Genomic DNA, 24877 nt, shown 5'->3' with positions numbered 1-24877 from the left:
TCTCTCTGCCACAGGATTGTCAGTCAAGCTTTATTTTCCAGCAACAAAAGGCAAACACAAGAGAGATAACAGAGATTAGTTCAGGTTGTCTGGCCACAGGAATCTGTACTGGCAGATTGCATTTGAGGTGAGAAAGGCTACATGTAAGAAGAAAATCTCTCCTTGTGTGTTTTTATAAATGCAAGTGTTCCTTCTCTTCCTTCCAGGTGACATGAGCCAGGCAGTCACCTCTTCACCATTCACTATTGAGCCAAAATGAGAGGGTGAAGGACCAGGTGCTTGGATAACAATCCTGATACCCAAAGGGCTGAAGCCCTGACAGAGACCTGCACAATCCTTTCGAAAGGTTTGGCTCTGCATGATATCCTTACTAAAGCCTGTAGATTTTTTTTCTGAGTGCAGTAGAATCCAGGCTGCTCAAAGGAATGTCTCAAGTACAGAACTGTATATTCACAGTACTTAGAGTAATTTCCTTGTTAAGGATCCCCACGTGCAGGAACTGGCAACCCTTTCCCTGTTAGAGCTTGTCTAGGAGCAGCAGCCAGGGACATGCCACGAGGTATTGCAGGACTCTCATTAATGGAAGCAGCAAGTCCCTCTTCCAGTGGGCAGTACAAGGCTCAGACCTAACCAGACCACCACACTGTTCCAGGAATATTCCCACCCCTTGTTACTGTTAAATTGTGCCATTTGTGTGCCTTGTCACACTGCTTGTAGGCAGCTTGTACCTCCTGAAATCAATTTCTTCTTTCCCTCGTGCCAGATCAATCTCCTTTTTCTAAGAGTCTCAGAAGAGGGATTGCAGTCAAATGTTGGCTGCTTGCCCATCTAGCAATTTCCTATTCATCTTGAAATCCTATAGAAGTGTCTCCTGACTGCTGGGGTCCCCATCTTCTCCACTTGGCATTTAACACAACAGGATACGAAGCAGCCAAAGCTTTACCTTAGACAACTTCAGGGTCTGGGAGTGCTTCCCTGCCATTTCTCCACTGTAGTCTTTTGGATGAGTTATCAACTCCCACTCATAGGAATATGTGGTTCCTTAAGAAAAAAAGAAAAGGTCCAGATGTTTGCTTTCAAAGCGTGTCTTTCTGCCATGCTAAAGAACTGCAAAGGTATTAAACATTTACAAGGCACATTCTGCTGCACTGTGGAGAAATGAGACAGCTTGGGCTGCGGCTTTTTGGGAATATACCCAGGAAAAGAGACAATCTGTGCTTCTAAACTCATTTACTCTAGAATCAAAACCCATCTTCCAGCCTCCAAGGCAATAAAGAGCTTTGGAACAAACAGGATAATAAGAGAGAAAAGCCTTATCACATCCTCAGATCCTGCAGACACAGGAATGCCAATTTTTGAACAGGAATGAATCAATCCTTGCTGTCACACAACACAGAATACACCTGCCTCTACAGTTCCCACTGCCACAGTGGACAGAGTTAAGATAAGAACTTTAAAAATACTTGCCAACAATTTGCATGATGAAATGAGGAGTGTATAGAATGTGTTCCTCAGCAGGAAAATACCCCAATTCAGATTTCGATCACTTGCTAATACAGCTCAGTTCCTATCAGCAAATATCAAGAATAGATGCTAAAAATCCAAATCTTCCTCACACATCACCCTGACAATGTGCCATCTCCTCTCCCATCTCTTCCCACAATCTCCCAAATCCACTGGCTTTGTAGCACTTCCCACTTTTTGTGTCTCACTATTTTCTCTAAAAGGCAGCACAAGGTAATAGCTGAGTATGAAAAATTTCCACAGGAAAATGCTCTCTGACAAAAGACATTTTCAAGACTGCCCTTATTACATGCCATCCATAATGACTGTTTGCCTTTTCACACCCCAAGCCCTTAGCAGAATTCCCAGGGAAGCCTTACGAGGTGGCGGTTCAGGAAGCACAAACGCATTCAGCTGAACTTCATTCTTTGGCAGGGTCACTTCGACACTGTCTCCAGCAGAAACCACCAGCTCCTTCATAGCTGAAAGGGACAAACACAGAATTGGAAGAAGAACAGGATAAAAAAAAAAAAAAAGAAGTATATAAATCCACCTTGGTTTCAGTTTATGGAATAAACCTCTGCTACAAATGATGTATTTTGTAAACATCCTGTTCCTCAACAGACCTCCCATTTCAGGTTTCGCTCTCCTTGTCAATGCAAAAGCACTAATGGGGGTTTACACTTTTTAGACAAGCCCAAAAATTACTCAGTCACCTCCTCCTTTGCAGATACTGTGCGGAAATGTGGCCTTTGGGCCCTGCACAGGGGAGTCTCTTCACCCAGGTCCAGCAGGATAGGAAGGGTTTTACTTGACAGCTTTTTGGCAGAGAACTCAGTTGCAGGCTCATGGCACAGCAAGACAAACACTGCTACTTCCAAACTGCAATTCCAGAGCTTCACAAACATATAAAGAATCCACAGAATTTCTGTTTTCAAAAACTGCTTGAGGGCTAAGAGAATTTTTTTTTTAAACCTGCATGGCTGCCACATTGGATATGGAAGTTCAAGATACAAACCTGGACCTTTCATTTATATTTTCTTTTCCACCCCCACTCAAGTATTTTCTTGCCAAACCATTTCAAATAAACTGACAGGTTGCTTTTAAAGACTACAGGGTAACCTTGAAAACTATGGCCAGGGACATATTTTTTTTTCTGCTTTTTATTAGCATTAAGATAACCAGAAAGTTGAACACATTTCTTAAAAACACCTCTTGGCCTCCTCATCTCCCTCTTCCTTTCCCATTTACTTTATATTTGTCTTTTTATTATTGGACCTGGGAATTATGCGTAGAAATATGCTTTCTTTAGTTTGACCCTGCCAAAGACAATGTTTCAGAGATATGCATAAAAAATCCAAGTTTAAAAAATGGGAAAAAGGACCTTAAACATTCAGTTATTTTCCCACCTTTATTATCTATTATTTATCTATCTTCCAATTTTAATAGCTAGTGGAATTAACCAGCCTTTTTTTCTCTCTCAAATACTCCATCAGTCTTTCACCTGCAAAGAGTTCCAAGGCAAAAAGCAATCAGATCTCATTAGGAAATAATAAAAAAAATTTTAAAAAACCCCAGATGAACAGATAAAAAACCTTGAAAAACTTTGTAGCCTGGAAAAACTACTCTTTACATCATCTTTGCATTGGTTAGCAAAACCAGGAGGACCTGGCTATATTAGTCTTCCCAGACAAACCACTGAAGATGTTTAAAGCATATTTTCCAGTTTTAGCTGGGGTAAACCCTTAAAAAAAACCAAAACAAACCATTAACTTGTCAGCACAAGCAGCCAATGAGCTTCCTGCCAAAAACATCTTTGCATGCAGTGCTTCCCTTACACTTTCCATTTGTTCCCTTGTAAGGGAAAGGAACCCTACATTCAAAAGAAATTCAGCTGTGAATGCTTCAGCACACTGGATTAAGTGAGTTCTGAGACAGCACACGAGCAGTACACGCCATTCCCTGTGCGTAGCCACCCCTACAGGGAGAGCTGACAGCCTGGCTGAGGGAACAGAGCTGCCAAAGGGCATTTTGGCCTTTATGCATTTTCAACAGTCTCTTTTAGGAAATACCAGTGTGAACAGAAACATCATCATGCTGCAAAGCAAAGCACGGGCTAACAGCCAAGTACACTGTTCTCCACGCCTGAGCGGTGCAGTGACACCTCAGGGACACAAAATAATCAGTTACACCCTTTTTTGAGCACACATTAAGATTTCTGCTTGATTTGATGGATAGCAGTGTGCCAAGACTACTGGAAAAATGCTTCCCAGGACTCTGCCCCACATCACACCTCAGCCTTCACTTTGGGAATTAAGATATCCCCATTAGTTCCCAGCTGTCCTCACGTGTAATGGTCACATGCAGATTTATGACAACCAAGTCCCATTCCAGACCTCAGGAGTTACTGGGAGCCAACAGCACATGTGCTGACACAGGTGTCTCAGTATTTTCTCCAAGGAACCATAATTATCTCCTATTTTTCCACACTAACATGGCTTGAAAAAGCCTGAGCAAGTGACATCATTGCTGGAGCCCTGCAAGTCCTCACCTGGCGTGGTGGCAGCAGTGCTTGGGGCTGCAGCAGTGCTGCTCTGGGCTGTAGGAACACTGCCATTTGTGGGGACTCCACTGGGAACAGAAGTTGCTGCCTGTGCCTTTGCTGTGCTTTTCACTGGCACGGGGCTGGCCGTAGGAAACATGTCAGAGTGAGGATGGGCATCAACAGGCTGCCCAGGCTTCTCAGTCTTCCCTGGAGCTGTCAAGTCCAGTGCCACAGGGCTGGAGAACGTAGCCAGCACTGATGATTCTGGTGTAGATGTTCCTGCATGGATCTGTAAAGAGAAAAGTTGTCTGAGTTTGATCTGAACACTGAATGTCAGTTTTAAGTTGCCCTTCTCCTCCTCCACAATTAGGGAAGCTGAAAAATCCCTGGTTTGTTCTTACAGCTTCTTCTTCTCTCTTCTGAAGTGTTTCTCCATGTTATTCCTCCACAGCAGACAGGCCATTTCTACCCCAGCTAAACACCAGTTACCACTAGATATAGCTACAGCATTTAAGTACCAAGGCTGTTGATGTGGCAAATACAAGAGAAGATCCAGGTTCAAAACTGCAGTGAGAGGAGCTAAAAGAACAGAAAGGTGGGATAAGACAGACCCTAAAGACAGGGACCACAAACTGGGGCTCATTTACTTTGGTTGTGATTTCCTTTTCCTGAAGCCATGCAGTTGGCCAACATGAAGCAGGAGGATTGCAGTGGCATTTTTATGTAACAACTGAATTGATGCAGCAAGAGGAAATTTATTTTGGCATCACTCTTCAAAGCAAGGTGAGCAGACATACACAGCCCTCTGCGTGCCTGCCCCAGGAGATGCTGCCGGGCAGGGAGAGGAGCTGAAGGGCACAAAGTTTGCTCACATCCACACAGGATGAGCCACTTGATTGAAAACAATCAGAGTGGCAGGAACAATTTCCTTTCTTTCATCAGAAAATTCCTTTTACCTAGCCCCATTCCAGTTCCTAGCCTGCCAGGCCACGCTCATGACAATTTACCCTCCATCGTGAAGTCCATGTGTGTAGCACGGGTTTTTTTTCAGCTAACTCTATTTTGAGAACATCTGCTAAATATTTAAAATAGAGCAATTTACCATCTTTGACTCAGAAAGTGCTTTGCAGCTGAATTTCCCACCACTACTCCTCAGTAGAGGAGTGATTAAAAGCTCATATTGGAGGAAATATACCCAAGCTTTTAGACCATGCTGCTGGCATTCAGTCCAGGAAACAGGAACAGGGAAAACACCTCAGACCATGGTGGGCAACATCCTTGTCAGTAAATGGGCTGGGCTTTAGAAAACACTAAATGTTGGTTGTAAAAATAAAGCTGTGCTGCCCACACTGAACAACTAGGAGCAGCAGTGAAGGCAAATATCTCAGCTCACTTTGCTCACAGAATGTAAAACAATTGTTTGGTTAACATCTGAGCTTTATGGACCAAAGAATCAGACACTATTTGTTACTGTTACAGACAGAAGGTGTCTTCCTTTATTTGGTTACTTGCTAATGGGCTTACTTAAACAAAAGTATGGATTCTTTGGAATCCATGCAGGAAAAATCTGGCATGCTGCTCTTCCTCAGTGGCCTCGGGACAGCTGGATGGACCAAGCTGTATCACCTTCTACCCACTGAAAACTGCAACGAGTACTGACTCCCTTTCCTCAAGATAGTTTGAAATGCTGGCAAGAGAAAAAGGGGAACAGCCAGGCAGGAACTCAAGCGAGACAGATTCTTTAGGAAAGGCGCAGGAGCAGAATGTTTCCAGGACTCCCTACTACCACTACAGGAAACCACTTTTTGCTTCTCACGAATCAACCCAGAAGGGTCACAACAACAAAAGTCACAAACAACACACAGGAGATCCACATTCCCTTGCTGGCCACAGCAGAGTTCCCGCTTTGTTTGGCAATATTTTCAGTGAGCTGAATGCTTTCTTGTCTCACTTTTAATTCCCAAAAAAAATCCCACTTTACAGTTAAGAGAGATCCTCTTCTTTCCAAAAGTCTTCAGGATGAATTGACAGCCAAATGTCTGTAGAGAGCTCGAATTAGATAAGCTTTGCCTGGGGCAACATAACAGCCAAAATGCCTCTAATGCTTGCAAGCTAAGACATTTCTTATCTTCACTCCATAACTCTGAATTCTTTAAAGCAAAGAACAGATTATTTCATTCTTGGGGATAAATGACAAGGAGACTAGAAGTTTGCCAGCTGTCCTATCTTATTAGCTTAGAAAATAGAGAGAAGTGACACATTGGCCTGAGTCAACACAGGAGCCTCAGACAATTTTGATTCCAACCCCTAAATGCCTTTGGCCTGAGACAAATAACCCAGTGTCCTTGTCTGAGAGTCCCATGTCTGATAGAGGGACTAGAGCAGCCCTGTCCATCAGAATCCACACTGAGCCCAAGTTACTTGAGAGAAAAACACCTCTGCTCTGGAATTTTCTTTTATTTTTTAATTTAAATAGGCCTGGTCTGAATATACAAAATGGGCTCTTTTCAGCTTAGATGGCATCCTAGCTGTCTGCAGTAAGTGCCACATCTGGGAAGACTCTTAAGACACTAAAATGTAGGTAATGTCACAAACCATTACAGAGTTAGTGCTGGTGGTAAAGAGAGACATTTCCTTGTTCCTTGTGGATGAAAAGCTCCCAGCAGTTGCAGGAAGTGTGACAGCAAGAGCCAAACAGAGGGCTTGATGTGAAGGCAGGAATGCCTTCTCTGGCTCTGTTGCAGTGCTCCTGCTCCAGCCTTCCCCAGTCTGCCTGCAGAGCTGCTGCAGTGCTGCAGCAGCCCTGCTCATCAGCAGTGCTGCACTTAAATGTTTCTCCTGACTGGCTATTAACTGTGTTGCTATATTTTAAAATCGAAAAGAAATTCTACAACCAGACAGAAAAAAGCCTGGTGCCTGGAAAATGTCACTCACTTTAATGAAAAAGTACCAGTCTCCCTAAGTTAAGGGTTGATGAGCAGGATGCAATGTGGTTTATCCTGGTCCCATAGCATGGATACAGTAAAACCAGAAATTACTGTTCACTGCACATCAGCAAATGCCATTGCAGATGGCTGTGGAGCCGTCAGAGCTGCAAGAGGAAAATGAAAACCCACAGAGGCAATGTTTTCCCAAAACTGTCATTTTCCTTCTCTCTGAGCCTGCAAGAGCAAAGGAGAACATTTGCCTTCCACACATTCAATGCTCAGCAGCAGCAGAGGAGAAAAAGCACTTTGATTTCAAATGTCCTTTCCTATTTCAGGTGTTTGATGCTCTCGGGTATGAACAGCCAGTACAAACCAGTGCTGTCCCCGTCTTCCAACCCTTCCTAAAGAACAACATTAAACACCCAGCCATGTGCTCCATGGATTGGGCCAAATGAAGCCCAGGACAAATTCTACTGATTTCAGCATGGGTGTAACTTAATTCTGGTCCATAACCAGGCCAGCTTGGAATACCTATCTCCTGGAAAGTCTGGCCATGTCCCAAGAACACAGCCTCCAATGCTGTATCCTTGGCTCACATTAAACTGCTCTTGGATTTGAAGTGCAAGGACAGCTGCAGAGCTGGCTTTGCATTTTGCAGGTAAAGTTGGATGGTTCAATAATCCCAGAATTAGCCCAGGTGGATATTTTAATTCTTCCTTCTCCTCAAAAACTCCACCCTAAACCTCAAAAATGCAAATGGCAGGAATTCCATCGTGCCACTATATTTTAGTAGAAAATTTTTATTTTTATGAACTTGCATTTTGTTAAGAGACATAGACTTTCTTATTAGCAAAAATCATCAAGGAGAGTAAAAACCTTGCCCTAGCACACATCCAACAGTGCACACTAGTGACAATGGAAGCATTTTCTAAAGATGGGAAATCCTGCATGTTCAGCAACATTCAGAAGCTGATTAATCAGTGTAATTTAATATTTGCAACCAGTTTACTAGACACATTGGACAGTAATAGCAGGATAACCTGGAAAGCAAAACTGCAAACAGAACAAGCAGGGAGATGTAAAAGCTGTTCCCCAAGAGCAAGAGAAGACATTTAAGAGTGGCTGCAAAGACATCTCAAATGTGCGACAGCTGAGAGAATGGGGTCACCGTGCTCAGCTCAACTGCTAGGAGGAGGAAAGAACAGGGAGGGTAGAAATGCTGCAGCATTGCAGAGGAGAGAGAAAGCTGAGCTCAGGTCAGCCCCAAATGCTGGGGGGGTTCTGGAAAATCAAACACTTGTCAAGCTTTAGTGCCTGGTTTCACACGTGTCACCCTGGCTGCCCGGGAGCTCTCGGCAGCGTCCCTTGGCTGCTTGCCACATCCTGCTCCAGGGTGGTGGCTCAGGCAGTCACAGCCCTACCTGCAACCAGGATTTGAAAAATTCAGTCATTTCCAGAACCAGAGGCAGCAGATTTGTATGATGCCAAATCCCTGAAACACGGCAAAAGCTATTTCAGGAACAGTTTAACAAAGTAGAATTACATTTCGCCATCAGGAGTGCACAAGCGTTTTTGAGATAAGGCACAAAAAATTATCTGCAGATGTAAAAATACAAACATCACTTAACAATTCAAATGTGCCAAATTCTGTGTAACATCAAGATGTACTGGCTTAACACTGTATGTATTTGGAGTAGAGACTAAACTGATTTCATTCACCCAGTGCCAAGGTAAGCTTTGGTGGATTTGAGAAACAGGAGCACTCTTCAAAAAAGAGAACATTGGGCATTAAGATGCCAACTCAAGCAAGCAGACTGACATCGAAGTACACTGAGCTGTATGCATGACTATAAAAAAATGTATTTAACTGCCTCGATTCAGCATTTAAATGAAAACAGCTTACTTCATTGTGTGGATCTGAACAGGTACTTTTACAGGTAACAGTTTTCAGCTCCCAGACAATCCCCACTGACTGCCACCTTTCCTTCTCATCTGGCAAGCACACTGTGTGATTACACAGAGGGTAAGCATTATCACAGACTCCATCCTGCCTCACCTTCCCACTCCAGCAGTTTATCTGAACTAAGGAAGGGGAGGGGGGAAAAACCTACCCCAAAAGCCAAACTAAACCCCAAACCACTGGCTGTGCCTTGTTGACAGGATGCTGAAAACTGGTAAAAAAACTGGCTGAAATCTACCTAAAGCCAGATTGAGGAGGGGGACAGCTGTCCCAGACAGCCCCACTCCAGCTCCAGCAACCACTTACCTGGGGAGAGTCACTGTCAGCATCCTGGGACCTGTTCACATTATTGCTCTTAGGAGGGATTACACTTCTGGGGTAGTGTTCTCTTGGATTCTGTCCATTTTTCAGCAAGTCTTGCTTTTGATTTCCTTTCTCAGAAGCAGCTCTGTCTGCCACTAAGTGCCTCAGGACCTGATCCTTCAAGCGTTCTGCTTCACTTTGGCTGCTTCTGGAGTTCTCTGCCAGATCCCTTCTCAGGAGCTGCACCCTGTTACCTGCCAACCTCCACTTCTGGAATGATCTCCGCAGTCTTTTCTTCCTCTGGACAGGGATGTTCCAGTCCAACCACTTGTGACTCCAAGTCTTCACGTCACCTTCCATATGGAAGTTTAACAAGTGCTCTGTGCTTTTTGATTTCTTTAAAAACACCAAAACAGAATCCGAAAAGCCAGTCTTGTTGGCCTGACACGTGCCAGGCACGGTGCAGTTCACCTGGATGCACATGTTTTCCAAGAACCAAAAGGCATCACAGGCGGGGCGCTGGCAGCAAGTGGTCTGACAGGAGCTCAGAGTGTGGAATCCTTCCAGAAGCTGCAAATGGTGACCTGCCCACGATGTCAAACGGCCGCCAAGCAGGATCTTCCCCAGCTCACATTTAGAGCCATTCCAGTTTGCATCTGGGAAAGAGGAGGGAAGACAAACAGACAATTCTCAGTCCTTTAAAGCAGTGGATAATAATTCTCATCACTGTTGTCAAGATGAATTTGGGGCACAGGCATAACATAGGAAAGCAGAAATAGGCAAGTAAATCTGACTTCTCAGAATCTCTATCTGGCCTCACTATCCAGTACTTCCACAAGATTTTAAGGAACAATCTGCTCTTCCTACCTAAGCCGCCACCACCCTTTCCAACAGGGATGGAGAAGCAGAAGTGAGGACAGAAATGCTCCTGTTTCAGAGGAGCCCATAATGCCCACACTGAGCAGCTGGACCAAGGTCACACAGCAAGTTCAGAGCCAGAAACTGAACCTCAAAATCCTAAGTGCAGTTCTTTACTCTAACCAGTTATGGCCTTGCCTCTCTGCCCATAGTCTGCCTGAAAGGAAAACACTGCAGACAGTGGCACTGGCTTGGTGCACAGGACAGAGGCATTTTTAACTCTTCCATGCTGATATTTGAGATCAGTTGCTTATTCTGACTGAATTTCCTCCAGTTAGGAAGTTGTTATCAGCTTCTAGAAAAGGGTTCTGCAAGACAAAGCCTTGCCACCCACCCTGCCATAGTGCTTTTCATTAAAAACCCTCAAACACTTAACGTAACTTCTGTTAAGAGTCAAGTCACTTCAGGTCTCAGCTCTGCAGTAAAGCAGCAACTGCTCTGAATACGGATTCTTTTTTTTTCTTAGCATGAAAATTTTGAGTGCTTGCAGGGATCAATGGATTAAAGGCTTCCAAAATTCAGAGCTCTGCAGATTAAGGACTCCCTAAAAATAGCCTAATGACCTATGGGACTGTTACACTGTGCTGTGTTCAGCATCCAAGCGATAATAGGTCATTGGAAGATTACTTTACAAACAGTGTTGCTGGACTGGGAGTTGTGCAGCTGGAGAATATGCTCCAGATCTGGCTCCCTCCCTGTCAAGAATGGAGTTCTTGAACACAACACAGACGGGAAAGTTTTTTCTCCATTAAAATAAAGTCTGGATTTAAGTTACAATATTCTGATCGAGAATGAACTCGAGTTTAGTGACCAAGTCATGGGGGACAGAGCTCCCTGTGGGTGTCTGAACCCACCACTGTGCAGAAGGGGGAGAAGCTCCTCACTCGAGCAATGAAACATTCAAAAGAAAGTCTGCAAATGTTCAGCAACAAGAGAAGTTGACATCAGCACCTTCAAAAACCTCAGCACCCTCATCAACACACAGCACTTCCTTGGAGAGAGGGCAGACAGGGAATCTGTGTGCCCAGGGCAGCAGCCACCTCATCACACCTGGGACACCTCGACAGCCAGTCCCTGGCACCACTGTCACAATCACAGGCAGGGACAAGTTCCTGGCACCAACCTGATGGGGATGGAATTAGAACAGAGTATGGAACGTGTGTACGCACCAAACCCACGTGTATGCACACACACTCTCTCCAGGCTTGGAGAAACAATAACAAATTGAAGAATTACACCATTCCTGTGAATTTCAGCAGAATCTCATCCACTCAGATTTAGGTTTTGCCGGTAAAATTGCCTTTCTGTTAAAGGTGAATCACTGCCCCTAAAATATCCTGTGCATGAGGGAAATGTGCTGCTTCCCACATTCCTAAAATCCTTCCTCCTCCTCCACCACTGCTCATCCATCTCTCCTCACATGTCAGGCCTGGCTCACACATACCACTCAAATTAAGGCTTGATATGGAAGCAGTGAAATTCAGCAGCAGTTTCTAGTACCAGGCTTAGAACTGGGGCACACACAGAATGGGGCACATTTAAGAGAAAAATGTTCCCATGGAAGACATACCTTGTGACAAATCACTACATAACACAGGTATTATATTTATTCATCTCAAACGTAAAGCCTGGATCCCCAGAAACATCTCCTCACCATGTCAGAGCCATGACTTAGCTTGGATGACACAACACTACCATGCTGAGAGCATTCTACTTCTCTTTTAACACACTGCTAAAACAAGATTTGAATAATATTTTGGCTGCATTTCATTTCCAGAACTCTGCTAATGGACACTTGGGACATGTTTATTTGAAATTAGCCAGTATGTTCTTCTGAATTGCTGTACATGGACAGTTTAAAATTCAGATAACTCTTAGGAATGACAGAGGTGAACAGGCAACTCCCAGCACCCCAGCCCAGCACTCCAGATGTGAATTTTCCACAGTGACATACTGATTTTCACATTTCATTTTCAAATTCCATGGCCTCTGGTGGGCATCAAACATTCAGACAACTCTGCGTGCCCTGGGAGAAAAGAGTCTACACTTGCATTTCATCTGTAAAATGCAGGAACATTCCTAAGGATGAGTTCCCTCCTAAGCTCAGCACCACACAAGTCACAAGACAGCTGCACAGTGGGTGTGCTTAGTCACTTTTCCATATTGTTTTTGTCACATCAGTGGAGAAAACTGCTCTTCCCAGGAACTCAGGAGTTCCTGTCCCAGGGATGCAGCTCACAGCCTTGCTGAGCAGCAGGGGAATGGAACACACAGGCACAGCTTCTATTAATAACTTCAGGTTTGCAGACTTGCCCAGGCAGTCAATCCTGCCTTGATACCAGATTAATGATTAAACACTTAACTCTGGGGACTTTTTAAGCCTGCCACAAGTCAGTCAGTTATGTCAACACAATCCCCCTTGCGTAACTCCACATGACCACGCTCATTCCTAGGCAGCCATAACTCCTCCTCAGCTTCACAAACTCCGCTGCCTGAGGGACACAAACAAGCCCAAAATAACAAAAACTCTGCAATGGAAAAAATGTCCACATCAGGGTAACTATGTCCATATAATTGTATTTATTTCTGCACACGCAAAAACCATAATTTAGTGGACTCTTCACTCATTCAACCGTTGGACTTGATGATTTCAGACCTGCACTGTTCCAACCCTAACAATTCTATGAGGTGGTTTTAACTCTTCCAAACAGAGCAGCCCTTAAACACACCAATACTGTCTAGAACACCCTCAGGAGTCTCACAGGAGCCCTAACTCTAAACTTCCAAGAAATTACTAAAGCCAGGAAATGCATGCAGGAAGCCCAGCTGACAAGGAAACACTGTTCAAACACACAACCCTTTGCAAGGACCAGGAGTACAAACATGTCTTTCTAGGGTCTAAATTAGCTCATTAAGATCACACAACTCATTATCTTAATCAAATCTGCCACTGAGAACTGTCCAGGAAGGTCCAGTAACACAATAGGGATGCTGCAGCTGTCTGGAGAACATGTCCTCATAACTGGGAAACAAAGCAAACCAACCCCTCCACAAACCACACATCTCACAATCCATTAGAGGAAAACTTCCATCCAAGCCACTAACTTGGTTATTTACTTGAGCAGGAGGTTGCTTGCTCAAGTTTGAACAGGAAATAACAAAAACAAACATAACCATTGCCTGTGGGCAAATAAAGATGTCTGACACACTATTCTTGGGAAAAGTGTTCAACATCTTAGGGCTAAAAAACATTCCTGCCTTTCCAGGTTGCTTACCTTAAACTGAATTATTTTCCAGTTTATCGCTTGCTCCTTTTGTCAAAGATTAAGGTCAGAAAAAGCTCTCTCTGAGACACAAACTACACTTCTGAGAGCTCATTTAGTAACTGCTAAGGGTGGTGTTTTGTTTGGTTTAAAAAAAAAACAACGGCTTTGGTTTGTTAGTTCTAAAAAAATCAATTAAAAACAAAACCAATAAGAAACCAACCCTTCAATGTCTACCAGCAAATTATTTCACTTTTCTCTCTGAGTATTTTAAACAAGTAAGAGGGATAAAGACCACAAAAAACCATATACACAGTCCCAGAGAGAACAGAAGAGTCACCTGCAGGGGAGCACAAGGCACACAGGCAAGTGCACAGGTAGAACAGCTGCAGAATTCCCAGCTCCCTCACAGCTTTTCCCAGGCAGTATCGTGACAGGAACCAGGAGCTGATGCTGGACTTGGCTTCCAACCTCTTCTCCATGGCCTTTGTGGGCAGCAGCAGGGTTCTAGAAACACACAGGGTATGAAACACAAAACATCCCGTGGCAATTGAAACGTTCCTGCACGGATCCAGCCAGAGTGCAAAGTGAACAGAGCACTTGTGGAGGAAAAGGAATGTCTTATCAGCTGTGATTAGTCCAGCTGTTGCTAAGGAACTATCAATGCCTGATACTAAAATGAAATTTGTAGTGGCACAGCTCCCAGTGCTGAGTGCAGGGGGCATTTCCCTTGTGGTTTTCTCCTCCAGACCCTGTTTCTTTTCTGATATCACAGAAGCTGTCCACTGGATCCCAAAGAGGCATTTGGGAAATTTCAGTTTCAAATATGCCTGAGGACTGGACAGCCAGGCAGCAGCAGGAGGATACCACAGGCACTGACAACCCCTGCACATCTGCCCGGCGATGTCATCGCAGGCACATCCGTGCCGGCTGGTGCCAGCCAGAAAAAGGGAAACGAGGGCACGGCAACGCCGGGAAACTGGGAGCTAACGCCCTGGTTTGCTTCTTATTTTGCTCCACAGGGCAGGGATCACCAAACTTCTCTGTCTTTCTAATGCCAAAGGCTATCGAATAGTCTTATATGCTAATTAAATGTAAATTATCTGGAGGTGACGCGGTAGGAGAACATTAATTATTTCACAGGTAATAAATAGTATCTATTTTAAGGGTGCAATGAAAGCATCATTAGGCACTAAACGGCATTAAATCTGGCAGTTCTGAATAATCCAAAGAGAATGGTTTTACAGTCAGATCCACCAGCGCTCCTCAAGCACAGAGCTTGTTACACCTCGAGGAATTGCACTCAACCGTCCGCAGCAGAGCGGGAAGAGACACGGGAGGAAAACTTCACGGGGGGAAGATATAAACCCGCGCCCGCTCAGCCAACAGGTCCTTGAGGAAACTTTCCGCCGCCCCAGATGCGCGGTCCCCGCACCTGCCCGGCCGGAGCTCCCAGCACAGAGCCCGGGGGCCGGGCCCGGGCCCCGCGGGAGGCGGCAGCGCCCCGTGCCGCCGGCGAGTACGTACCAAGGGCGCATGGCGAGGCTCGGCGGCTCCTCAGCGGCTCCTCGGCGAGCTCAGGCGGGCACCGGGCGCCGGGCACGGCCGGGGCTCCAGCGCGGCGGGCCCGGGGGCACCGCGGCCTCCTGCCCCGCGGCCATGGCGGTACCCGCGCACGCTCACCCGGAAGCTGAATCGCCGCCTCCCGGCACCAGGGCTGGGCCCGGCCGCGCGGGCGGTGCCAGGGCTGCGCAGCCGCGGGTCCCCGCCGCTCGCTCCCCCGCCGGTCCCGGTCGCACCGGGCGGGGCGGGCGCGGAGGCCGCGCAGCCACAGGTGATTTGCCCACAGTTCCGCGCGGAGGCGGCGGCTTCGGGCACCGCCCAACAAGGCGGCACGCGGTTGGCCGGCGGCGCGGAGGCGGCGCGCCGATTGGCTGGAGGGGCAGGAGGCGCGCGCCCGCAGGCGGGGCACGGTGAGGGAAGGGGCCGGAGCCGCGAGGGACGGGGCTGAGGGAAGGGGCTGAGGGAAGGCTGCCCGTGTTCCCCTCTAGTCCTTCGGCCACGCTTCCCGGCCATGGCCTCGGACTCCGGGAGCGGGCACGCCACGCTGAAGCGGTGCCTCGGTGTGCTCAGAGACGCGAGGAACGACAGCGAGCAGTTCGCAGCGCTGCTCCTGGTAAGGAACGGCGGAATCGCTTTAGGAGCGGGCAAAGAGGGGGCCAAACACCCGGCTGGACACGGGGGTGCCTGGGGGACGCGGGGAAGTGGGGATTGAGAGCTCGGAGCAAGCTGCTTCAGAGTTTTGAGATTCCCTTCAGCAAAGCAAGGGAGCCTGGCCTTGACCCTGGGTGTGCGGAGGTCAGTCGGTGCTGCCACGCTTTTGGAACACCGTGGTAAACCTCTGGATTGGCACTTGGGCCAAGTGCCAACTTAGTGGGTACTTCCCTGCACTAATTGAAGTTGTTTTGAGTTCTGATTTGCAACAGTTCCATCCTGTACGTGTACCAAATCCTTTTGCTGTGCTCTCGCTCACTCCTGTTTTGCCTCGTAGGTGACCAAAGCAGTCAGAGCGGGAGAGGTGGACGCCAAGACCCGTCGCCAGATCTTTGACGCGATCGGATTCACATTCCCGACCCGCCTGCTGCTCTCCCGGCAGCCCCCAGCCGGCTGCCCCCCGCACACCTTCCGTGCCCTCGGCCTCACCCTGCTGGCCTGTTTCTGCACCGACCCAGAGCTCGCCGGGCACTCCCAGATCCTGAACAAAATCCCGACCTTCAATGACGTCCTGCTTTCCCCCTGCGACCCGGACAGCACATCCATGGTCGATGACGTGTACCAGTGCCTCAGCGCTGTCCTGGCCACAGCCAGGGGTCCCAGGGAGTTGGTGACCAAAGGGACAGTGTCTGCCCTGTGCCAGGCTTACCTGAATGGTGGTCACGGCTCTGACCGTGCCCTCACGCTGCTTGTGGGGCTGCTGGCCATAGCAGAGGCCAAGTGCTGGCAGAGAGATGCTCCACAGCTCCTGGCTGTGCTCAGCAAGCTCTCCGGTGACTTCCTCAAGGCTGAAGACATGACCAAATTTGAGCTCTGTGAGGTTCTGCCTCACTTCATCCCCCTGTCACCTCCTCTCACAGAGAACTCACAGGGCTCTGAGTGTCTCAGCAGACTTTACAAAGGGCTGGGTGACGTTTTGGGCAGCAAACTCAGCCAGTCGCAGCGAGACCCTGCTCTGAAGCTCGCAGCCAGCCTCGTGCAGGCCTGTGGGGCTGAGTGGATCCCAGCAGGGAGTGCTGGCAGCAAGTTCCTGGCCCTGCTGGTGAACTTGGCTTGTGTGGAGGTCCGCCTGACCCTGGAGGAGCCAGATCCCCTGGAGGTGGAGGGGAAGAAAGAAGTGGTGACAGCCTGCTATGTCCTTATGGAGATGGGGATCCGGGAGTGCCTGAGGGAAGAGAACCCTCTGCTAGAAAATGTGCAGAAAATGCAGCTCATGAGGATTATGGAGGAGGCATTTGGAGCTGTAATATTCTACTTGAGGCAGGTAATGCAGGGCTTTTAACAAAGAGCAGGTTGTGGGGGTGTCTCTGTGTGGAGCAAACTCTGCCTCTTAGCCCACTGTGGTTTCCAGACCTGTGGTAGTTGATGTACAGTGACAATAATGTGTCACTTTGCTTTCTTCATGAAGGTTAAACAGGAGGAGCTGCAAGATCCTTTCATCTTTGCCTCTGTTCGAGTCCTTGGAGCTTGGATGGCAGAAGAGACATCCTCCCTCAAGCAGGAAATCTGTGAGCTCTTGCCTTTCCTTGTTGGTTATGCCAGGAAGCTTTTCATGGAGGCCAGCCCAGCTGTGAGTCCTCCCCAGGCAGAGCTGGTCAGCACCGGGGGCTCTGCCTTACCCCAGGATGCTCTGAGGTGAGCATTTTAAGCACACGTTTGTTGCATTTTAGTGCAAACCTGCTCAAATATTTTCTATTTTTACACTCCCTGCAGTGCCAGTTCTATGGGGCTTTTTCCCCTGAGGTGGATGTAAATGCAGGGCTTTGACCCATTCTACCTCATGCTCCCAGTTTCTTTCCCCTTCCAGATTTCTGCTACCTGGCTTTTGCCATTTGACAGCAGAGGACAGGCCACGGGACATCCTCATCTCTGAAGGGGCACCAGCACTGCTGTGTGAGTACTTCCTGCAGCAGTGGGAGGTTCTGACCTCTGAGTCCACAGCCCCAGCGCCCCTGACAAGCACTGAAATGAGTCTCCAGACCACGTGTGGGGTTTTCCTTAACCTGGTTGTGACTGCTCCAGACCTGGTCAGGTAACAGAGTGTGGGAGCTGGCTCTGAGTGGGAAGAAAGGGTGCCTTGTACATCGAGCTTGAGGCTCTGTCAACACACTATGCTGAAAAAGGATGTTCCTTTTTCAACCCAAATTTCATTACATTTTTGTTGCTGTGTTTAACCTTGACATTCTCAGGTGCTTCTGGCTCTGCTCAGGAAATGTGTCAAAAAGGGTTTATTTTCTCTCTAGGCGTGACAAAACCTTTTCCTCCTTGATGGATGTGTTGCTGAAGTCTCTTCCACTTCTGCTGCCCCAGAAGCATCACCTGGTTCTGGCAGCAAATGTTGCCACTCTGGGACTGATGATGGCCAGGATCCTCTCAGGGTCAGCAGGTAAAGAAAGTTCCCATTGGCAAAGCACACGTTGTGTTGCCCGGGCAGAGACCAGGAGCCGGGAATTTCGTCCGGAGAAAGCAAATAGAAGGGAAGCTAGTCCAGTTCGTCATGGGAGAAGTGATAAACCAAAAATGTTCAGGAGCAAGGAGTACATGAAACGTTCAGCAGGCTGATGTGCTGGGATGAAGAGTTTTCTAGGGCAGGAAGATGTCAGGGCTCCACACAGCCCCACCACAGGGCCCTTCTTTGAGCAGGGTCTGCATTGCAACACTAATTTGCTTTTTCTTCCAGCCCTTCAGGGAACACGATCTGCCAAGGAGTTTTTTGGAGCTGCCATTCGCTTCCTCTCCCAGGCGCACACAGCCCAGGCAGACCCCAGCAGCGATGGCCTGGCCCTGGCTGTGTCTCCTGCCTATGTGAGTGCCTGGGATGACATCTGTGAGCTCTGGTTCCTGGGAATGCAGGCCCTGGCTGGCTGCATCCCTCTTTTCCCATGGCTGCCACAAGCTGCTCTCCAGGCACGCTGGCTGCAGGGACTGTCACAGTTGCTGTCTCGTGTCACTCCAGCCTCTGTGGATTTGGAGCTCATCACTGCTTTCCAGGCTGTGCTGGTGGAGCTGGCCAGAGCCAGTGAGCAGTGCAGGGATGTGATCCTGTCCCACCATGGCATGGAGTGGGCCAATCTGTATGGAATGGCAGCTCTGGAGCAGTCTCTGGCTGAGCAGGGAGGAGCCAGCAGCACTCTAGGTGGGAAATGAAGCCAGACACCTGCACAAGATTTGTTCAACACTTCTGCCATGTTCTTTGCTGCCAGATAGGCACCAAAAAAGCAATTTAAATGACCAAACTTTACAAAACTGGAGTGATGCAGCAGCGTTCGGCACAATCAGCACTGTCCACGTTAGTGTGCAGAGCTGCTGCTGCCTCAGAACATTTCACCATGCCCTTGCTCGATGTGTTGTGAGGATTTCTCTGTAAAAACAGCCTCTTTTGTTATTAAAGACATTTTGTCAGTTTGTTGTCAAACTCCTCAGTGCTGGGATTTCTTTCTGCCCAGGGCCCTCACAGGATGCTTGCTTCTCCCATTAATATGGTCACAGTTCTGTCCCAGTATTTGCACTACACATAGAACCCTGAAAAAGACAGCAATGGGAAAAAGCTTTATTATATTCTGATAGCCTTGGAAATAACTCCTTGTGACTTGAAGATGCTGTGCTGCTGGATGATCCCCCCATTTCATACCTACCACTGGTACCATCATCACAGGTTCACACCTAGAAAACCTCCCCAGCACCGCTTGCTTTGCCTGTTTTGCCCCATAAAACACCTGCATAATGTACATCCATGAGATTTTCTATTTGCTCCCTCTCACCATGGGATGTACAGACAGAGTTTCGCACTCTTGCAAGGTGAAGGATTCAGTCTTCCCCTGCTCCCTTTAGGGTGTGTAAGCCAAAATGAGTGAATTCCCTGTTGCTGATTCCCTGCAGACCAAAGAACATCTTGCTTTACAGGAGAGAAAGCCTCCATGTACCATGGAGTAAATGTCTTGTAGCACCAGCTTCACAGCTTGGCCTCCCAGTTCTCCAGTACCGCGTTATCCCAAGGATATTTCCCAGAAGGAGCAGCTGCACAGGGTGGCTGCTGACGCTGAGGCTCATCCGAGCGGCGCTCCCTGCTCCCGTATTTCCACCAGGTGTCAGCCGAGGAGTTCTCTGGGAGCTGCTGCCTCGCCGGGACCGGCTCTGCTGCCAGCCCGAGGCGTTGATCAGAACTCATTGGAGGGAGCTGTGGAATCGTCTGATCAAGGGAAAATTAGGCACGAAGCTGCCTCAAAAAGAGGGCTGGCTCTGGGTGTATTCCTGCTTTACCCTGTTTTTGGCTCTCTGCTTTATTAGAGCGAGTGCCTTACACAGCTGGAGAGGCTGTTGCTCAGGGAAAGTATCTTTAGATCTTTTCAGCTCAGCCTTGAGCAGCCAGTGCAAGTTGGAACAAAGGCAGGTGCTCCCAGCAGAGCAGTGCGAGCCAAACAGGCAAATGAGCCTCCTGGCCTTGGAAAAGAGCAGAACTTTGTGGAGCTGGGCTGGGAGAAGCTCTTCAGCCTGCCAGGAACACATCCCTGCACCGCAGGGAAACACCAGCAGGAAAAGTAAGGAATAAAATGCAGGGTCAGAAAAAACACCCAAACCTTCAAAGCCTTTACCTTCAGGTGTTCCCAGTCCTGTACACTCTCTTGCCCTGGTCAGGGGTGTGGACTTCCCATTTATGACAGCCACTAATTAGTGCTAATGAGAGATATGACCTGTATCACCAGGAGGATGTTCTGCTATCCCCAGTGCGGGTAGGGATGGGCTTGCTGTGGGCAGCTGATCTGGTTTGGCCATGGTTCATTCCCATGGGCACTGGCTGCAGCTCCCACAACACCTCACCAGAGATCAGCCTGGGCCTGCAGTTCCAACACTAGCACAGTTATAACCCAGAGGCCTTTGGTTGCTTGTCTTTAATTCCTGAGAGGCTCCCTGGGAGTAAATCAAGAGCCCAGGAAGTCCTCCAGTTTTATCCTTCCCCATGTTAGGGAGTAGGGTTTGGACACCAGCAGGTGCCTGGAGAGGAGCATCGGCATCTCATTCTCACACTGGTGTTAAGTCCCCTCAGGTGTGAGCAGGACCATCCCCGTGACCCTGATGTCATGTACTTATTTCTTTGCATGGCACAAAACACACTCCTTGTGAGCCCCTCAGAGCTCCCGAGCTGGCAATGGAAGGGGTGAGACACCCACCTTGCTCTGGGACATTACCAGGCTGAATGCCAATGGAAATGGCAGAACCTGAGGAATATCACTGCTCTCTTGTCCTGGGGCACTTTCCAAACATTCTCAGACAGAGCACCCTCAAAAAGACTGTTTTGTCTCCCTGAGACTGAGCACTAACAACAGTGAGCACTGTGCATTGAGAAGGGGAGGGCACTGGAGCTGTTGGAAGCATCCTGCCACGTGGGCATCTCCGTTGGCTCCGTGTGTGCCAGCCCACAAGCCCCAGCACGCCCGGCTGGCTCAGCCCACGCGAGGGAGACGGTGCCCCGGCAGCCTGGCCAAGACTTCAAAGGCTGCAGGGTGTCCTCAGCCATCCCGAGCTTTGCAAGCCCAACCACAGGTTCTGCCCCTGGCGGTTGACATCCACAGGCACTGGTGATCTGCTGCCAGAGAGGTGGATGTGGCATCATCTAAAGTCGCCTCTCTGCCAGTGTTTGAGATCCCAGCACGGACTGGGATTGCAGCCAGCAACACCCAAAGCAAACTGTGCTTCATCTCCCAAGTGCTTTTCCAACACCAGGACAAGCTCTCCAGGAGCAAGATAATTGTTCACTGTTCTCCAGCAAGATGGGCAAGGCCCCAGAGGAGCAGATCCACATTCTGTTTCTCTTTGACTACTTAAATGTCATAATGCCATTGCAAACCTGACCATAGTATAGGTTATCTTACAGCATTTATTCATGTCACCTCAAAAGCACTGGCAATAAAATTAAATGTTTCATAAGGTTGTTATTTGGCTGCTGTGCTGCCAGAACCCAGCACAATGCCCTCCCTTCAGCTGTGAGATGTAGTAGGGGTGGTGAAAGTGGAGGCCTGAGGAGCAAGGGGGCTGCCACACTCCCTGCCCACCCCTCAGCAGTGTCCCTGCCTGGCTCTCCAGACCCATAGCAAGGAGATTCCTTCTGAGAAGAGGATGTGGGAATTAATAGGGGCAGCCTGTATTTCCCTGAGGTGTTGATGGGAGCTGAGCTTCTGGAGAAGGACTGGCTCATCTTTGACTAGGGAAATGCTCTGCTCACATGAGTCTCGGTGCTCTCATCGTCCTGTTTTGCCAGTACATTTGTTGCTGACCCCCAGGAGCAGAAGTTGCTGCCTCAAGCCCCTTGCACACTCCTGGCAGTGCTGGGGATCTCCTGGGAAGGAGCTCTGGGACCTTTGTTACAAAACCAGTTTTTCCGAGATTTCTGGCTTGGATCCACGTGCAAGAAGTGGTCCCTGGGGTGGAGACCTCTCCCAGACTCACAGTGAATGCTCCCTGTAGCTGGGGGGTGAAGAGGCAGCTCTTGTGTTGAGGTCCTCAGCAGGACCACGTCACTCCTAGGAAACACAAAGGATGTTTGGCAGAGCAAAACACAAGCACAGCTGGACTTGTGGGCCTTAGACAGGGATGCTAAAGAACAGATAGTGGGGAGCTGTGTTTGAGCCTCCTGTGCTCAGGTGACCCCAGAAATTGTCCTGGCCACGTTGAATCAGTAACAAAACCAGGCTGCTTGGAGAGTGTGGTGGCAGCCCCCTGTGTGACAGTCCTGGGACCTGCCTGGGGCCTCAGGGCAGCAGGTAAAAGTGAATCACTGTTCATCATCAGCACTGGTGGCTTAATGAGTGCCTCCTGTCCATGAGAGGCCCAGGGGTTTGGTTTTTCCCTCATCATCAGACAGGTGCTGTACAGAGGATCTGGGGCAGTGAAGGACTCAGGTGGGTCTTGGACATCTTGCAAGGACAATTCTGCTTCTTGTAAGGCTCTGAGGGTGCTGCTGGGCAGGACCCCAGTGCTGGACAGGTGCTGATTGTGCTCCCAGAGAAGGAGCCAGGGCAGGGTAACTCCTGGGGGTTTCCCAAAGCCCAGAGTCTATTGCAAGGTCCCTTTTCTCCTTCCTGAGCACTGCTGTGCTGCGCTGGAGAGGGTGACACCTCCCCGACCCCCAGCCCTACAGCCCCACAGCTCCAGGCTGCCCTGGCCCACTGCCCCAGCCCAATGTATTCCCACGACCCCACTTTGCCCAGCATGTTCCATGAGAGGCAGCGGGACAGCTCTGCCTTTTGTTTTTCCTTCCCTTTGTCTGTCAGTGTTGCAGGTTTCCTCTGCTCTGTCTCATTTTTGGGTGGAAACGCAGCTTCCCTCCAAGCTGCTGCAAGGGACCATCCTCCTGCTCGCCTGCAGTCCTGTGCAGGCCGACTCACAACCCTTCCCGCCTGGATTTTGCACAGTTTCACCTCTTTCAGATGAATAAAGACTCAACATTATACGGACTAGACGAGCGAGGGACATTAAGAATGAACTGGAACATAACTGCAAAATACAGCATGTCCAATCCAATTTTTCCTAGCAAATGAAATAGATCTGGTGGAAAATAAATACAGAACTTCCAGGAGCAGCGTCCTTGAAGAGCATTTGAGGGGGATGAAGAGATTTGAATGGATCAACCCTCTATACCTCTGCATATCCCTCCTCCCACCCTTAAATGCCATCTTTAACAGAAATAAATTAGAATAAACGATCAGCCCTTGCCTCCTAAAGACAGGTGGCAGGGTAATATTAAAAGAAATGAATAAAAATTCATTTAATGAGCATTGTTAATTAAACCTGGAAATCAAAGAGGTCTGAGTTGTGGGAATTCAGAGGAAAAATGAAAATGAAGGGAGCTGTAGCTCGGGGCTGGAAGAGTGGAATTAAATTAACTGCAGTGTGGGGTTGTGTTTGTTGATGTCGATCACACAGCACGGCGTGTAACAGCTGGGGGTGAAGGGTTTGTGCTCTGCTCCACGTAAAACGCGCTGCTAATGGAACCTCCCGCCCAGCGATGGGCGGCCGGCACCCTGCGGGTGGCACGGTGAGACCGCGGGGACCCAAGGTGACAAACCACTCCACCGCCCGGCCACGGCGCCCGTGGGCCGCAGGGAGCTGTGACCGTGGTGTCCGGGTGCCGCGAGTGCTGTGTCGGGGGCGAGTGTGTGCGTGTGCCCGTGCGGATGGGCATCGCCGCTCCGCCGAGGGTCCTGCGTGGCCGTGATACCGGGGCGAGGGAGGGGGATGTCATTGGGGTCACTCGGTGCCGCTCTCCCGGCCTTCCCCTCTGCCCGGCTCGCCCCTCTGGTGTCCGGGGCTCGGTGTCGCTCTCAGGGACCCGGTGTTGCGGGCCCGCCTCGTCCTGCCCCGGAGGGTGGGTTCAAACAGAGAGTGAGGGACGGATGGAGAGGCGGAGAGAGGGATGGAAGGCGGAGGGAGGGATGGAGGAGGGCGGAGAGGCAGGCATGCTGCCCGTCGGTGCTCCCCGTTTTCCCCTGGCTCTGTTGCACCCGGCGCCCATCCTCCCGTCCATCTCTTCGGGCAGGGAGCCGGCCCCGGAGCACCCCCAGACACTTCTCGCTACCACCAGTCCGGGATGCAGCTCCCCGCTCCCCGTCGGGGAGGAGGGTGAAGGGCCCCGGGAGGAGTCCTGAGCTGTCCCGACAGGACCGGCCTCGGGCCCCGCTCCCGCCGCGATCGCGGGAGGTCGCGGCTGCCGCCGGGGCCCTCGCAGCGCTCCCGGAGGGGCCCCGTACCCGGTTCGGGCTAATAAAGTCAAACCGTAGAGCATCTCCGCTGCCCCGCAGCCCGCCCGCACTCGTGGGCTCTCCCGACCCTCGGGGCTCTCCCGACCCTCGGGGCTCGCTCCTCGGTGGGGCCCGAGGTGCTCCGCGACAGGACTCTCAGGCGGAGCGGCCCGGGGCAGAGGGACCCGGGGTGGCACCGTGGGGAGGGTGTGCTGTACCGTGCGACAGGGAACCGGGGCCACCCGACGGAGCGGGGGGACCACCAGCCACACTCCCAGGGGGCGGCGGGTGCCCCTCGCCCCCCACCCCGGTCTTCTCCCGCCGCCGTCCTGCCTCGCCCGCTGTCGGGAGCCGTCGGGGCCCCGCGGGAGCGGGCGGCGCGTCCCCGTCCCCGCGCTCTGACGCGCGCTCCCGGGGCGGCGGGCGCGCCCCCGCCGCTATAACTGGCG

General features: G+C 49.6%; 2 protein-coding genes across 2 annotated transcripts in view; one reads left to right on the top strand and one right to left on the bottom strand.

Annotated features, from left to right (window-relative positions):
• Positions 1–15085, bottom strand: part of KIAA0319L (KIAA0319 like) — a 30042-nt gene extending 14957 nt beyond the window's left edge. Inside the window, exons 1-6 of the mRNA XM_066204334.1 lie at positions 14947–15085; positions 13760–13926; positions 9242–9894; positions 4055–4337; positions 1884–1985; positions 944–1041 (exon numbers count right to left, since the gene is read on the bottom strand). Coding sequence (XP_066060431.1) covers positions 944–1041; positions 1884–1985; positions 4055–4337; positions 9242–9894; positions 13760–13901 — 1278 coding nt within the window. The 5' untranslated portion in view covers positions 13902–13926; positions 14947–15085. The remainder of the gene's footprint in view (positions 1–943; positions 1042–1883; positions 1986–4054; positions 4338–9241; positions 9895–13759; positions 13927–14946) is intronic.
• A 321-nt stretch (positions 15086–15406) lies between these two features.
• Positions 15407–19680, top strand: NCDN (neurochondrin). The gene is made up of 6 exons (XM_066204566.1): positions 15407–15595; positions 15971–16957; positions 17102–17328; positions 17501–17725; positions 17937–18079; positions 18374–19680. Exons 1-6 carry the CDS (start codon positions 15494–15496, stop codon positions 18838–18840), a joined length of 2151 nt encoding a protein of 716 aa, XP_066060663.1. The 5' UTR covers positions 15407–15493; the 3' UTR covers positions 18841–19680.
• The last annotated feature ends 5197 nt before the right edge of the window (positions 19681–24877 follow it).

Source organism: Chamaea fasciata, unplaced genomic scaffold, assembly GCF_029207755.1.
Source record: "Chamaea fasciata isolate MVZ Bird 193981 ecotype frontalis unplaced genomic scaffold, bChaFas1.0.hap1 SCAF_26, whole genome shotgun sequence".
NCBI classification, from domain to species: Eukaryota; Metazoa; Chordata; class Aves; order Passeriformes; family Sylviidae; genus Chamaea; species Chamaea fasciata.
Note: the sequence above shows the minus strand (reverse complement) of the source record. Positions and strands in the feature narration are given on the sequence as shown.

Coding starts and splice junctions, on each gene's coding strand:
- NCDN (XM_066204566.1), top strand. CDS start 15,494: ATGGCCTCGGACTCCGGGAGCGGGCACGCCACGCTGAAGCGGTGCCTC. Junction 15,596..15,970: donor AGTTCGCAGCGCTGCTCCTG/GTAAGGAACGGC, acceptor TTTGCCTCGTAG/GTGACCAAAGCAGTCAGAGC. Junction 17,726..17,936: donor ACTGCTCCAGACCTGGTCAG/GTAACAGAGTGT, acceptor TTTTCTCTCTAG/GCGTGACAAAACCTTTTCCT.